The 16763-nt window shown below is 40.1% G+C and overlaps 1 protein-coding gene across 1 annotated transcript; it reads left to right on the forward strand.

The window, feature by feature from the left end:
• Positions 1-1996: 1996 nt before the first annotated feature.
• On the forward strand, positions 1997-16223 carry LOC119728735 (solute carrier family 2, facilitated glucose transporter member 10-like). The gene is made up of 14 exons (XM_038201087.1): positions 1997-2101; positions 3294-3524; positions 4758-4874; positions 5801-5907; positions 6862-6945; positions 7424-7527; positions 9205-9400; positions 11028-11114; positions 11417-11527; positions 12458-12574; positions 13084-13687; positions 14518-14640; positions 15420-15552; positions 15973-16223. Exons 2-14 carry the CDS (start codon positions 3362-3364, stop codon positions 16142-16144), a joined length of 2118 nt encoding a protein of 705 aa, XP_038057015.1. The 5' UTR covers positions 1997-2101; positions 3294-3361; the 3' UTR covers positions 16145-16223.
• The last annotated feature ends 540 nt before the right edge of the window (positions 16224-16763 follow it).

Genomic DNA, 16763 nt, shown 5'->3' on the forward strand with positions numbered 1-16763 from the left:
ATACATATTGAAAGGTCAAACACTTTGCATACTGCTGCCCGGGGGTCAGGTGTACATTGTTCGCTTCTCAAAGACATTTTTGTTGAAGAATTCACAGGTGTTAACTGTACGCTATTCAAATACATTTGCTACACAACTAGGCCTACAGACAATTCTTCGTGGAGAAAAATCAATAAATCTTGCCTACACTTGCCAAGAAAGGAAAGCTTTTAAAGGTATAAAGACTCATCACTTATTTTAACAAGTATACAATGGGCAGACTGGGTTTTAACAAACAGCCGATTTGACATTCACAAAATTATGCAAATACGTCATGAAAATCTCAGCAGAACCATAAAATGTGGGAAACGGAAAGTTTTTGGTCACGACAGAGAAATCATGGAAAGGATACAAAACTGACAAATGCATACTAGTAAAAGTGTCTTCAAATGTTTCACTTACCTCAGAAATTTGGTTTTGGACTTACCAATTAATCTTGAATTCAAAAGCACAAACCATTATCTCTCAGATCCTCCGATAAATTCCTCAAGTTCCACAGAGAATATTCCTTGGTTAAAAGTCGAAATATCACTCGTTTCTGTTCAAGAATCATCTTTTGTGTCCATTTCAATTTTGGTGCATAGGTCTAGTTCAGTTCTTTGAATTTCAGCAAAATACTGTTCAGAGTTTCATGAGGTTTCGGCAGGCAAATATGCAACCTTGCTTGGAGTTTGGCAATTAATGGTTCATTCTTTACAAAGTTCACTCGAGTTCATTAATGTTTCTGTTCTACAGATCACTCGAGTTCATTAATGTTTCTGTTCTACAGAGCTTTTAACTTACAGTTTGGTTCATTTACCACAAAGTCGAATTCAATCACTGGAACTGAAGCTCGAAAGTTCCGTGTTCCACACACTGTCACTCACAATGAGAGAAATCCGAGAATTGAAGTAGAACTCGGAGTGCAGCGAGTCAGCGTCGGATTCCGAAGGGGCAACAGCAAACTGCAAACCGGCGGCCCCTGTGCCAGTGACCCGTACACGGCCCGTCTCTCCCGAGAACACATTTTGAAGCTCGTCTCTCTCAAAGAAAACCTCGACAGAAATCTACGTCTCACTGCTGGAGCACTACTCACATTGTCTCGGTCAAGTACTACGGTTTTTCACCTCCACGCAGTCAAAGAAACCGCAGGAAAATGTCCTCTTTTGTGGACAAAAGTTTAGCACCAACCATTCATCCCAAAATATGTGACTAAAATAATGACTTGCGAGCTCGCACGAATTGAAGAACATAGCCGAAAAGTGAGTAATTGGGCTGCCTATGCAATTTAGACGAGAAAACTTCAGCTGTTTAGATGTGTCCCTCCGCGGCCGACTTCTCAACCGCGTTGTGCTTAAACTAAAACGCAAACTGAAATAGGTTCAATAATATTTACCTCAAAGTAATCATTTTTGGCAACACCTAGACAAAACTTCAAAGATCTTGTTCACATTTACCCTTGCAACAAAACGGAGCGGTCTGTTTTCTTTTGACGTGGAGTGATATCGATTTGCGATCGGCCGATGAGTTGGTCACGCGCGCACGCAGTACAGGCCGGCTCCTATTGGTTAAAAGTGTAGCTGACAGGTGGAAAGAGCGCTTATTTACGGTAACCTTTCTTTAATGTGGTGTGCAAAATTGAACCCCACAAAAACGTACGCCCAGCCCATGTGCGCATGTCGTAGTGGTCAAAAGATGCCAAACAAGTAAAATTTGCAAATATCTGGATTTGATACAATGTAAATTTTCAATCGAGAATGATATTAGCAATAGTCGCGGACCACAAAATCGAAAGAATCAAGTACGCAGATAATGTACACAGCATTATTACACATTGTTTACGGCACACCGTAAAACTAACTAGACTTGATGTTTAAGTCCTTCAACAGCCGAGTTCCATCGGCGCATTATGAGCCTGACGCAACGGTCGTGCACAAACAAAAATTCAGCTAATTACCGACTTGAAACCGAGTCTATGAACTACGATAACAAAAACATTCACCACACATCACAGATCTTCAGGATCGATCGAGATCACAGCTAGCCTAGGAAGTAGGCTCCAACGATCAGTGTTACTGATGAGGTTAGTGCTCGGATCTCACTGCTGTAGTTTTTTTGTTAACAGTCAACACAGAATCTTCTTGTTTGGTCTTTAATATTGTAAAATATTAGAGCTTGTGTCGTTCCAAAACAGGTAAGGATCGCAGAGTGTCCGGAAAGTAGGCACGCCATCGATAATGACGGTGTCGGTGTCGGTGGGGGATCCTGACTATTTTTTCCCATCAAAGTTGGAATTATCACCTCCGATATTTGTCTATTCCTTACTATATATGGTAGGATAGAGAGTATGATAATTGATAGTGAATATTTTCTGCCTGGATTCTTGCTGAAATCATGCTGAAATGTTATTCTTGATTATATAGTCGTGTTCCCTAACGTGGCGCACTTCGAAGCTTACCCAACTTTCCTCGTGTAGTGTTGCCAAACCTCTTTGTTGATAAACCTAGAATTCATGCAGTGAAATACTGGTACTTTTACCTTTTTAATGTTTGCTATTTAACCTCTGTGAACAATTTCGGTTTCATAAAATTTAATCCGAAATGCAAAAACGGTCGCGTCCGGAAATTGGGCACAAATTGGCGGAGTGTTCCCTAACGTGGCGCACTTGAATAAATCTCGGAAAATTCCAAATTAACATTTAAAGAATTTCTGTAAACTTGATAGATTCTGATAAATCATCATTATCTTTACTTACAAACCCAGCCAGATGTTTGTCAGAAAATTATTTTCTTATTTTTCGGGGCATTTTCAAAGGGTTCACTTTGCACTTGAAAATAAAATCGGAAAATCACGCCAAAATAATTTTTTCTTTTAACTTTGTAACGGGTAAATAAACTCGCGATTTATGAACGGGAGTGTTTAGAACTTGATGAAATTTCACTTTCTGCGAAATTTCAGTTAAAACTTTTGCTCTAGCTAGGCGCTACAGGCGAAAAATCAAAGTGCGCCACGTTAGGGGCCGCGCCACGTTAGGGTACATCAACAATAGACCTTAGTCAATAGTCAGACATAATGACGTCACGCTTTGCTAACATATGCGCTTTCCTATGGGAGCCAGGTGGGCACTATTGGCTGGCGTCCCCAACTGGCTCTCATAGGAAAGCGCACATGTAAACAAAGCGAGACGTCATTGTGTTTTGGGTCTATTGTGTCTTGTGTGCAAATATAAATTGATCAAGTCACGTCAGTGTGTTTTCTTTTTCTTCAATATTCAGAATGTAAGCCAGCAGGCATGATGTGCTAAATTTGGCTTACCAATTCTTGTCTCGAGACCTTAAGGAATATGGAATCCATGGCTGAATTGGAAGAAGATGTTGAAGAGGTCGACAGGGATGAATTTGTGTCACTGACCTCTGCGGAGCACCAGCCAGCGGGAACGACAAAGTTTGTCCTACTAGCTGCAACCATGGCTGCCCTGGGAGGCATCTTATTCGGTTATGACATTGGTAAATTAATTTGCATGTCAAGGACTGTGCTGTAGTTGAGTCCATCACAAGTCCATCACACAAGTGACCTGTTACTTCACAAGGACATGTATGTAATTCACAAGTCAGTTCACAAGACCAGTCACAAAAAGAGGGAAAATGGCGATTGTGTAGTGTGGGGCCCTGTTCCCTATAAGGGAACAAAAATCTTGGTTTAGGTTATTGGACTTAGCGACATTTCAAACTAGCGACATTTCAAACCAACAGGTATGCCGTAGATAGAGGACAGGGTTTGATATTTTGAGGGAAAATTTGGGGTTAGGGACTATGAAGACGACAGAACACAATACGTAAATAAAGATGGCGATCACCGCGACGCACTGTGAACACGCAAACTGCGTAGATCTGCATGGCACCAACCGTAAAGCATGTAAGAAAAGATTTGCATTTTATACCTCAAGAAACTGTTCAAAATTACAAAAAAAATTATGTGATTTGAATTAAGACAAGTCCGCTGTAGATTACTCGGAAAATTATGTGATTTGAATTACGAGAAGTCTGCTTTAGATTGAAATAGGTTGTTTTGGAAGATGAAAAACACCCTTGACTCTTATTTGATCAAAACTAAAGAGGGGCCCACCCGGCCCTACACTACACAGTGGCCTAAAAACTAACAAGGATTACCTTTGTCAAAGTTCATTTGAATGGCTTGTGAGTTGACTTAGGACTGGAGGACTTGCGATTGACTTGCGATTGACTTGTTATGGCTTGTGATGGACTTGTGATTGACTTGTGATTGACTTGTGATTGACTTGTGATTGACTTGTGATGACTTGTAATTAATTGACTTGTGATGGACTTGTGATGGACTTGCGATTGTCTTGTGATGGACTTGTGATGACTTGTGATCTAGTCCTTACTTATTCCTAAAACCGTCTTTATGTGCATCCACTCCTTAATGCATATTAAAGCTGGTCCCCGAGCGCACACAATTCAAATCAATCGATTCAGAATGGCTATTGCTAGAAGGTCTTTTCATGCATGTGGTCTACACAATGGCTGGATACGCCATCATTGTGTTCTGGGTTAACCTATACAATAGCACTGCCTGGCTCACAAGTTGCAGTTGGTGAATGAGTTGACCAGTCAGTCAGTCAGATAGGTACAAAGAGGATACTAGGCGGGCCCTCTGGGACCAGCGAGAATTCATTCCGAGTTATTTGAATGTCTGCTAACATCGTTCCCCTGTTACAGGTATAGTCTCTGGTGCCATGCTGCAGTTAAAGGAAGACTTTGAACTAAACTGCCAGCAACAAGAAATGATAGTCAGCCTGCTACTTGTTGGTGCACTCATTGGGGCATTGTCAGGAGGTGAGCCAATGTGAACGGTCAGTGCGTTAACCATGAGGGCGCTCTTGACCAAAGAGTCACATGATTAGCGGGAAATCGTCATCATTCTCTGTATTACTGTGGGATGTAGAAGCACCCAGGCACGAAATGGACATCACAAAGTCAAACATGAAAGTGGTTAAATTTTGCCTGCTTGTTTGTGTAAGGGGTATTGATTGTAGTCTGAGTATCAGACTTTCACGTATGCACACACTTTTGTTTTACTATACGCCAGAGGACAATGCTTTGTGTTTCCCTCTGTCCCTGTAATATAACACTCTCCCATAGACTAAGCACACAAACTTACTACAGAGGACCGTTTTGAACAAAAGACCCAACTCCCGAGGACTGACAGGATCTGTTGTTCTCCCTTTGTGTGTCGGTCCTCAGGGGTATATAGAACAAGAACAGAGCCACATCAACGAATGTCTGATATATCCCAGTATGCAAATTGTATGCGACCGTATGCCAGCCAGTTGTGGTCGACTTTAGAAACTGTAACGTCATTTCGAATCAGAAATGTGGACTAAGCTGTTGATATGTCATTTGGCTGCCATTTTTTGTAAAACAACAACGGGTTACAGAAGACCTGATAGAAGGTGCCCGCTGAATGGTAAGAATATGAAGGTCAAGATGCAGCTTGTGTTGCATAATTAATTGCCAAATCTCCTTGCATATCATACACCCTTGCTGTGCAAGGGGATATTCCATAGACTATGTTCATTGAAGGGGCGTGGTCAGATTTTTTTTTTATCAACATAAAAAATAAAAACCCTAACCCTACCCTCAAACCCAAAACACTATTTTATAATTACTGGAAATCTAAATAATTTGGTTTTGTTGTATATTTATTCGTAACTTTATTGAATTTTGAGATTTGTTAATGACCTTTAATTTCTTTATGGCAGGTTTCTTTGTGGACTGGATTGGGCGTCGCTGGTCTATCATCCTCAACACGGTCATATTCATAACTGGGGCAATTGTACTAGCAATTGCTCCAGTCTATGAAGTGCTGGTAAGTGGCATTCCTTCAGAAACAAACAATCAAATCGTTCAATTCAGAAGTTTAATTTTGATGAATTCTCTTTCAAAAATTGAGTAACTTTCGTACTATTGAAAAGATGAAAATATTTTTCGGTTTAAACTGACAAAAAAAATTATTTTGAAAGATTTGGGAAGCTTGCTTGCGTTCAAAATTTGAATGTGAAAATAAAATGTGGAGTGCATTTGAAATATCTTCGGTCATCTCAGTTTAGTATCATATTGATCACTGTACAAGGTAAGTCAAACAGAAATTGTCCTGGATTAATGATTTATTTTTCTAAAGAAGCAATCAAATTACATACACGAAAGAAATATGTTTTAAAAGAGCATGTTCTTCCACTCATCTGAAAAAAAAAGAATTACTGAAATTGATCTATGCTAGAAGTCCTGCATATTTTTACTAAAAGAATTTTTTTTTATAGCTGTCCATGGAATGCCATTGGAAGCTATTGAGCTGAGTGAGAATTACAGATTACACACAGGCATTCAAATACAAATGGGATTTTAATCATTTGAGTCAAGACTGAAACATTATTTTTACTGTTGGATTTTGTGTTTTGAATTTGACGAACAAGTCCACTCTTTTTTTTCCGAAATATTGATGGCGATTTTTGTCTGTTTTCCTTTGCACGTTTTGTTTATTCATGGAGGTAGGAAAACATTTATTTAATGGGTATTCATCAGTTCGTAGAATGGTAAATGATCAGTGGTGGACAGCTGAAGTTTGTGATATTTTTATTAAAATAGTCATAACTTGGGAATAGAGTATGAAAATTACGTGAAATTTCGACAGTTACTAGTCAATAACATGCATTTTACCCCTATGTTATTGTTCTTGTTACATGTATTTTCAAAATACTTTTTCTAATTTGGTCACTTTCTTTTCGACTCACCCTGTACAGTGCATAATGCTTCTATCTTTCAGATTATTGGACGCTTGATTGTCGGTTTTGCAGTATCATTGTCGGCCATTGCGGAGTGTATATATATCTCAGAAATATCGCCCATGGTAAGATCTGCAATATAGCATAAAAAAGTTGATTTCATTCTGCCAAATCATCTTCATTTTTCATCTTTTAAAATGTTTGGAATATTGGAAAAGACCCAGCGTACCTGTCAATCAAACAGTGCGCATTGACCAATCAGATCACGACTTTTGGTCAGGTGACCATGGTAGCTTGATCCAACTCAGTTAAAAATGTTGGAAATGCATGTAAACCAAACGTGGACGGGGCTAATGTCCGCACTGACCAATTAGATCCAACTTTTGGTTAGGTGACCACGGTAGCTGATCTAACTCAGAAAATATTGTTAGAAATGTATGCAAATCAAAGGTGGGCGGGGCTTATGAACAAATGCGCATCGACCAATTAGATCAAAACTTTTGGTCAGTTGAGCAACAGTGGGCGGGGCTTAGCCCAATTCCATTCTGCCACTCATTCTGCATTTTTCCATTTGTCGTTCATTCATTCGTCATTCCTCCACAGAAGCAACGTGGTCGCTTGGTGTGTGTGAACGAGGTCGGCATAACCTTGGGCCTACTCCTCGCTTATCTTGTCAACTATTTCCTTATCTTAGTCCCATCAGGATGGTAAATAACATCTACCATATGTCCGTCTGTTTCTATCGGCCAGAGATGTAGTCGAGTCCATCACAAGTCCCTGCAAGTCCAACCTCGTCCAACCTCGTCCCCCTAGGGGAAAGCTTTTTGATGCGCCAGTTTAACCCCTGGAATTGTGTAATTTAAATCTCCCACTATTTGTTAGATATAAATTAGGATTGCATTTGATGTTTTAATTGCTCGACGCAACACTTTAAATTTTGAAAGGCTTTTGTCGGTAGAATCAATTCTTTCAAACATGAGATTCAGACGTCGCGTTATAGAGCAAGTATTTTAAATGAATGTACTTAAGTCGTCCCTGTACAACACACGATACAGATTTGTTGGGCGAAAAACAAGGCTTCCAGACTCCATATCGTAAAACTCTTCATACGTTGACATGACATGACAACGCGGGTTGAGCGCATATATAGGGCGTGCAGTCTTTGAAATACGTTCGCAGTACTCTCTGAATAGTCAATCAGCGTCGTTTACTTATTCTACACGGCTAGGGGTTAGTAAAGGAACGTGCACGCTGCCCATGGAGTAGAAGCTGTTGGAAATCCATCACAAATCCTCCAGTCCCAATTTAAATATCGCAAGCTATTCAAATGAGCTTTGACAAAGGCATTCCTTTGTTATTGTTCATCCACTGTTACTTGTGAAGGACTCGACTACATCACTGCTATTGGTTGTAACTCAGAGGTTGTTTAAAATTCCCAATAGGAAACGAGATACGGCAATCATCATCATCATTAATAACATTATCACTATGGTTACAATGAACATCACTTGCTGTGCATGGACATATGAATCATGCATGTAGTGACATCATGCTTATGAGGCCAACATCTGTAATATTCTAACTTACCCTGTGAATGGCAACTTTTACTATGCATGATTTATAAGGAAAAAATGTATAATTGCATGCACTGCACCTTGATATTGAAATTTTGATCTTTTATGATACTTTTGTCCATTTTTTATAAAACTGGTTACATAATGCTAAACAGCTGAAAAAGTCATCTGAGTTATGGTCTAAATACGTGTGTTGGTTGTGCTTAAAAAAAAAAATATTATTAATGGAATAAATATGTGCTTGGCCGGTTTTAAACGTGTCCTTTTAAGACTGGCTGGGGAATGAATGCTGATAATTGCCCGAGCCAAAGGCTACCAGGCCAAAAAGACAAACCAAGTCAAAGTTATATATTCCAAAGATGTTGTTCCACAATTTTACTTCATGTTTTTTAAACACCCCTCCAGGTATGTTATGGTATGCGCCTCTCGCGATTAGTCGTAAACAACTCCTTATATGGAGATTGGCATGCGTGTGGCGCATACTGTGTGATGTGGCCCAGAAAGCAGCGGTGCCGGTGTAGTGTGAATTTAGGATTATGAAATACGGACTCATTGATAGTATTGGGCATACCTAAGTGAGGATTGTGAACATTCAACCAACCATTAAAAGGGTGAAAGGTACCAGATTTCATAGGAGTCCAAATTTCATGTGACACTGGAAAAAATGTTTAAGACCAGCCAGCTGGTGTTTTATCAACCGTTTAAGACCAGCCACGTGACGGGCTCTCGACCAATAGGAATGGGTAAACTGTCTTCGGTATTTATGAATACAAAATAATGATGCAAAAAAACCTAATTTGACTTTTTCAGGAGGTACATGTTTGGCCTGTCAATAATCCCAGCTCTGGTGCAGGGGGTAGGGATGTTCCTCCTACCCCCAAGCCCACGGTTCCTGATGCAGAAGGGTAGGGAGACCCAGGCACGGACGGTGTTACAGAAACTGCGAGGGACTGAGCTGATAGAGGGAGAACTGAGCAACATTAGGAATTCACTGCTCACAGAACATGTAAGTAAGGATGTGTCGGACGCCATACTGATATAGACACTTTGCATCAGAGGCCATGTTGGAGGTGTATTATCTTAAACTATAATTCCAGGGATCTCTGTGTGTCTGTACATCGATTATCTCCAGAACCAGGCACTGTATGAAGTTGAAAATCTGCTGTTGTATTGCTCAGCACCCAAGAATGTGCAGTGTCAAGTTTGAAGTTGTTTGGATGAGCGGTTCTCAAAAAGCTGCAAAAAAGCTCCATTTGTCTCATATAAAAGTGTGTGCATAGAACCAGCTGACCTTCACTGGGGGCTATTCCATTATCAACAATGAGTATATCAACAATGGCACACTTTTCTTCCTCATCTTTTCTTACTATAATTCGTGGAATCTCTGTGTGTCTGTCCACATGTAAAAACAAAATGTGCGTTCAACCTGTGAGTGTGCGTTCAACCTGTGAAAACAACATCATTGAATCGCATGCGTTGTTTGCATGAGCAGTTCTCAAAAACGCTGCAAGCAACCAGAACCAGTGACCAATCAATTTTGCCCCTTCCAAACAGGCACATTTATTATCTAAATTCAGTAAGAATGAATGCATAAAAAGTCTGCTCATATGCATCCCTTTGAACAACAGCAGCATCTCAAAGATCTCTAGAATGCAAATGATCCATAATCTATTGCTGACACCTCATTGAATTTATTATTTATTATTTTCTAAGGGAAACATAAAGAACGCTTTTGTTACCTAAAGGTAGAGAAGACCATTTGTCATTCGTGCATTTTTTCATGTGAACAACAAAAGTGCTCAAAATCTAAATACAGGTGCTTAACAACTAACCTGATGAAGTTTTAGCTCTGTGAATGCTGTAGAAAACAATATTCTAGGATCTTGATTTCAATTCCAAAGTTGCCAAATCATGTTATGAATTGTGCCCGAAATCAGCATCTGTGACATGTTCTCATTCAGCCAATTACAGCTACGAGATGTCACGCATTGAACCGACAAATAATAGCAACCATGCACGTGTGTGCATCGTATTAAGGCTTGCGCGCACCCATTCACGGGTTTGCCCAGTTACAAACCAACTACTAATGGTAATTTCCAAAAAGTGTGTCACTTGACACACCTTTAGAAATTGCCCTTTGTTATTGTTTTCTTCACAATGACAGCATGCTAGAAGGAATATTTTCACAGGGAGTTTAGTGTCATTACTATCTTTAAACCAAGTAAGCTTTCTAACAATAATTTGGTCGGCTACTTTTTGAATAGCTCTACGTTTAAATGACTGTCCTCAGATTTGTTTGTTTTCCATTTTTGTTTATCTGATGGAGTCCTGTGAGATTTTGTTTAGAACCCACATGACAAAAACGTTTGGCTTTCTTTCTCCAATTGCAAAGTTCTGTTGTTACACCTCATGTGTAGCGGCCATCTTAGAGGGCATCTTTTGTTAATTTAATTCATTAACAATGAAGACACAAAAGGTTCTCTCATGCATATCCCAACAAAACAAAGGCATTGCCCTCTAAGATTGCTGCTCCGCATAACGTCTATAAGGGCTATTGAATACAGACTACGATAACACTTGTTTTCAAATTTAAAAGAATCATTGCAATTTTTGGTTATTTTTTTTACTTTTAGGAATACAAGGTTTGTGATGTACTGAGCACGGTCGACAACATGAGAGGGCGCTTTCTCATCGGTGTTGGCCTTGTGTTCTTCCAGCAGGTACTTTGGCAGTCAAAATTACAATTACATTTTCATTAGAGTTTGATGTTATCTTTGGCCAAAAATTCATAAGTTATCTTTTTTCTGCTGCAATTTTTCCAGCAGAACAAACAAAAAGTGATACACTTTTTTCGCACTTTTTTTTCTCTTTCAAGTTCTTTTTAGTGTTTTTGTTTTTACCAAATGAGTGAGTTTTCATCCATATGGGATCGGAATACTTAAGAAGCTTGTTTTTTTTTTCTCTACACATGTTTACACCTTAACAACAAACGTGGTCAATTTTTTGTATCTTTTCTGTCCAGTTCACAGGCCAAACCAATGTGCTATATTACGCTCCAACTATTTTTAAGTCTCTTGGTTTTGGAACTGATGCAGCTGCTACCATGGCAACAGTTGGTCTTGGATTAGTAAAGGTATAAAGCTTTGTTTTTCAATCCTTGGGCTGAGCTGGGTGCGAATTGTTTTTTCCCAAACGACATCCGTTTCCCATCTTCTGATTGGTCTATTACATGCATATCTAATGCCTTGTTCTCCACAACTCAAACCCAAGACAGGCTTTACGTCTTGTGAGAAGTGTTCCTTCCTCACTTAAAATATTTAAAAGGTAAAATGAGAAGAAGTGAAAACGCTTACTGGGATTCGAACTCAGATCACCTGATTAGAAGTCAGGACTACTTCCAACCAGTCCACGTATCAGCTGCCAATTGTCGGTGATTTAAACAGCATTATACCTTGTTATATAACTTATTCCCTAAAGCCCTGGACATCATGAATATGCATAAAAGATAGAGAGAGAGAGAGAGAGCCCTCTTTGGATATTGTCTGATCTCGTTTGGGGAAAAAATTGCTGGATGGGGTTGGATGGATTTGATTGGGTTGCATTGGAATGGGTTGGGCTTGGTTGGGTTGGATTGGGTTGGGTTAGATTGGGTTGGGTTAGATTGGGTTGGGTTAGGTTGGATGGGCTGGGTTGTTTTGGGTTTGGTTGAGATGGGGTTGGGTTTTGGGTTGGGGTGGGTTGGGCTGGGCTGGGCTCGGTTGGGTTGGATTGGGTTTGGCTAGGTTGTTTTGAGATTGGTTGAGCTAGGCTTGGTTGGGTTGGGTTGGGTTGATGTTGGGTTTGGTTGGGCAGGACTGGATTGGGTTGGTCTGGGGTGGGTTCAGTTGTGTTGGGTTTGGGTGAGTTGGGGTGGGTTTGGTTGGGTTTGATTGGGTGAGGTTGGGTTGGTTTGGGACGGGTTTGGGCTGGGCTGGGCTAGCTTGGGTTTTCACTTTTAAATCTTTTCAAGGTCAGGTCAGAAAACTTTCCATCGTACATCAATCCATTTTGATTTTCGTTTTAGGTGCTAACAACAACCATATGTCTGTGCTGTGTTGACAAAGCAGGCAGACGGCATTTTCTCCTGGTAGGTGCAGGCATCATGACGGTCATCATCATCATTTTAGGAATCGTTGCCCAGGTCAGAAATTTACATAATGGAACTTACAACTTATGTAACGGAACTTGTACTCCGATGCAATATATTGGGCAAGGCACTTTGTCACTCATTGCTTCTCCCACCCAGGAGTAAATGGGTACCTGTGAGGGCAGAGATGGTTATTGTGATTGAATTAGCTTCCTTGCGCCTAACAGGCAGCATCGAGCTGTATACTCCCCAGGGAGCTGAGATGGTATTTGGAATGTTTAATTGGCCCAATGATCAGGGGTAATAAAAAATAATGTATTAAGCGCTTTGATCTTAGTTAAAAGCGCTATATAAGAACCCGTTATTATTATTATTAGTAGTAGTAGTAGTAGTATTATTACTCTTAAATATAAACAAGTCTTAGAAAAAGATTGCTTTTTTTGACCATGATTAACTTCACAATAGAAGTATGGATTTTAGAATCACCATAAGTATTTACTCAACGTTTCAGTCAATATGCTCTGATCATCTTCAGGGGTTTTGCTATTCGTTCTTTTCACCAGTTTTCACTACCAGTCCAGGCCAAGAGACCATGCATCGCTCCAAATACGACAGAAGTCCACTCCATGGTCCTCAGTGCACAGCAACAAGGAAATTTATCCTTTAGCAAAAATACCTCTGAAGCGGAGACTAGCCAGCAAAGGTCAAGGGTCGAACGGGATGAGAACCCTGAACCTTCTGCAGTAACTGAACAGCCAGTAATGCAGTCTGCAACAATCATCATTCCAGATATAACTAGTAAATTGAAATCTCTAGAGCTCACGTCGTCTTTCAGCACAGCGTCAATGCACACACGATCTCCAACGAGTGCGTCATCTACAGAAACCTTGACCCAAAGTTTAACAGAACGGAATTCCAACACGCAAGAAGCAACTCCCGAAAGTCTCGCTACATCAAATCCATCTTCGGAACATGTAGACGTCGATCAAGATTTAGTCACTAGTCTTACTACGACTGCTAGTACAAATGGTACAGACATTGCTACTGGAAACGGTACAGGAAATACGGACGCTACACCAACTAAAGCAGACCCGGGCATTGCACAGATTGTGGCATTCATATGTCTGACGCTGTATGTCGGTGCTTACTCATATGGCTTCGGACCGGGTGAGTATTATGCTTGTTCTCTGTCTTTTGTCCGAGTGTATTTTGGTGTAACGGAAATCACAGCAGCCGATTTCACAAAACAGTGCGTAACTAATGCCATGCGTAGGACTTAACGCAACAAATTTATTGTGCAGCTTCGCAGTGAAATTAGGATTGATTTCACGAAACTTGGCGTAGCTGCGTAACGTTTTAAATAATGTAAACATCCTGGACGAGGATTATAACAGTATTTACGACGGCTATATGCGTGTGACAGTCGTTGAATCATCTCCGCCCGCCATTTTGAAAATAGTTTTGTCTGACATTCTTCGGAACTGTGTGGCAACTCTAAAAACTCTGTCACAAGTAAAATTGTAATTCTTTTACTTCAAACACATAGCTGTGAGTGTCTTGTATCAACCTTGATAAATTGTGCAATGCTAGGCTCCACGACGATCAAGATTCACTGGTAAAATAGGTCGTTGTTAGTCGCTACGCCACAATTTAGCCACCTGATTGTGAATGTTATGCCATAATTTGTTGAGCAAGTCAAAAATCGAAAAAATATCAACCCCATTCATTTTCTTGCAGTTTACTCCACAACTGCCTGTGCCCAATTCCGTCTCATTTTGCCAAATCGCCTAACATTTATGCAAAATCTCAAACTTTGCACGTGAATTACTCAATTGCCTTGTTGAAACAGAAGGGAATTTCTGTTAACCGAAGAGTGAGTAAAAGGGGTCTGAAAATAAATTTGCAAGATTCGTTTTTGCTTTGTGATGTGGTCATGATGGTGTTGCAGTTTTAAAGGGTTGTTTCATTTTCAAGTTTTCTTTTTGATTTATTTTCAGTGACCTGGCTGGTGTTGAGCGAAATTTTCCCTGTTGGTATCCGAGGCAGGGCCAGTTCACTGGCGACCGTCTTCAATTGGGGTACCAACGTACTGGTATCCCTCACATTCCTGGACGTCATGAGTAAGCACAAGCCCATAGCATTAGATCTACAGCTTTCACTGGTTCCCTACCCTTGCATTGTTTTAGAATGTTTACCCACCCCAAGCAATGCAACCAACTTTTGTAGGCTACCATGACTTTGCTATTCTTTCTATATGTAGGCTTATTATACTGTTGGAGTGTGTTCTAGTGGTTAGGGTTTGTGACTCACGATCAGAGGGTCAGGGGTTCGAATCCTGTTGTTCCTGTACATTGTGTCCTTGGGCAAGCCACTTCACCTCAATTCACTCTGCCTCTCTCCACCCATAAATGGTTATGGCTGTCTAAAGGAGTAACCTGCAATGGATTGTGACTCATGATTAGAGGGTCAGGGGTTCGAATCCAGCCGCTAGCCATACGTTGTGTCCTTGGGCAAGCCACTTCACCCCACTTGCCTCTTTCCACCCAGGAGTATAAATGGGTTGTGTCTCATGATCAGAGGGTTAGGGGTTCGAATCCAGCTGCTGGTCATATGTTGTGTCCTAGGGCAAGCTTCCGGTACTTTACCCCAACTTGTCTCTCTCCAACCAGGAGTATTATCTGGGGAGTAACCTGCGATGGACTAGCATCCCATCCAGGGGGAGTAGACATACTCTAAGTTGTATCATGCCAAGGAAACCGGAGATAAACGCCGGCCTGATGGGCCATATTGACTCCAGACGGACTTCATTATGCTGTCACCATTTCGGTACTTGTCTTAGTTTTAGTTTTGACATTTTTCATGATCCGTGTGTTATGATAATTCTCTATCACATTTGTAGATGGCATAGGTCCGTCATGGACGTTCCTGCTGTATGGCCTGATATGCAGTGTAGCGTTTGTCTTCATCTACTGCGTGGTGCCCGAGACAAAGAATCGATCACTGGAGCAAATCTCAGCAGCACTGAAGAAAAAGTAAGTTGTGACTCTAGTCACGGATCCTCTACACAAGGATAAAAGACTCATCTGGGCCCAATTTCACGGCGCTGCTAAGCACAAAAATTTGCTTGGACTGAATAAAAAAACTTTATATTGAATGTATAAATATTGTTTTTAGGAGAGGTGTCTTCGGATCGTATGGTGAACAATTCGAGTGCATTTAAAAAAAATACTTTTTGCCTTGAGATGGAAATAACATCAAGTAATAATAAAAATACAATTGATCAAAACACCATTAAAAAAATATTTTTGAAATTTGCTGTTTGACTTCATAAGTAATTGGTTTTGAATCAAGAATATGTTTGGGCATCGTAATCTGGAAAGACCAACTCAAGTTTTTGTTAAAAACAAATTGAACCAAATAAAGCTTCCTTGATTTAAAATTCCAACCACCAGATCAAATCTGACAGGTCTACCAGGGCACTGCTGTCTCCAGAGGGCGGGCTTCTGCTGTCCTTGTTGCCATGGGAACAAGCATCATCGGCTCCCTCTAACAGACTCCTACAGCGATGCGCAGGGTACCATCGACCAAATGTGCTTGGTCGAAACAGACAATACAAGAATTTAATCAATGGATAAAGAAAATTGTATTTTTGGTGTACATTTGCAAGAAACTTGCTGCTGAAGATTATTTTTTGAAAAATGTTTGTCTCTTATTTTATATTAAAGCATTTTCAGGCCTCACAGCAAAACGTTTAAAACCTATAAAAACTTCTATTTTATAAAACCTTTCTGCAAAATTCTATTTTATATAACCTTTAAAAATTTCTATTTCAACTGAGGAGCATATGTATTTTGAAGTAAACTTTTTACATGAAACCTATAAATCCTCTATTGTTTTCTGGCCTACACTTTAAAAAAAAAGAGGACAATTTTAAAATCAAGTTGACCCAGTTCAGTTATCGTAACGCCTGAATTAAAGGGAATATACATCATTTGCTTTTGCTGTAATTTTCAGAAATGGATGGAATTGGGGGGTTGGAAATATAAAGCAAATATAGTTACACTGACTTTTTGGAGGTTTTGGGTTCGAAAATGCTATAAAAACCAAGAAAAACGATCATTTTCCTGTAGTCTGGTTCCCTGACTCCATAAAAGAAGAAACAGAGCAGTTAACATACATTAGGGAATTGTAAGGTCAGGGAACCAGTCTAGCTGGCTCGTACCCGTTCATAGGTTTGTAATCG

This window comes from Patiria miniata, unplaced genomic scaffold (assembly GCF_015706575.1).
Source record: "Patiria miniata isolate m_02_andy unplaced genomic scaffold, ASM1570657v1 HiC_scaffold_20, whole genome shotgun sequence".
In the NCBI taxonomy this organism is placed as follows: Eukaryota; Metazoa; Echinodermata; class Asteroidea; order Valvatida; family Asterinidae; genus Patiria; species Patiria miniata.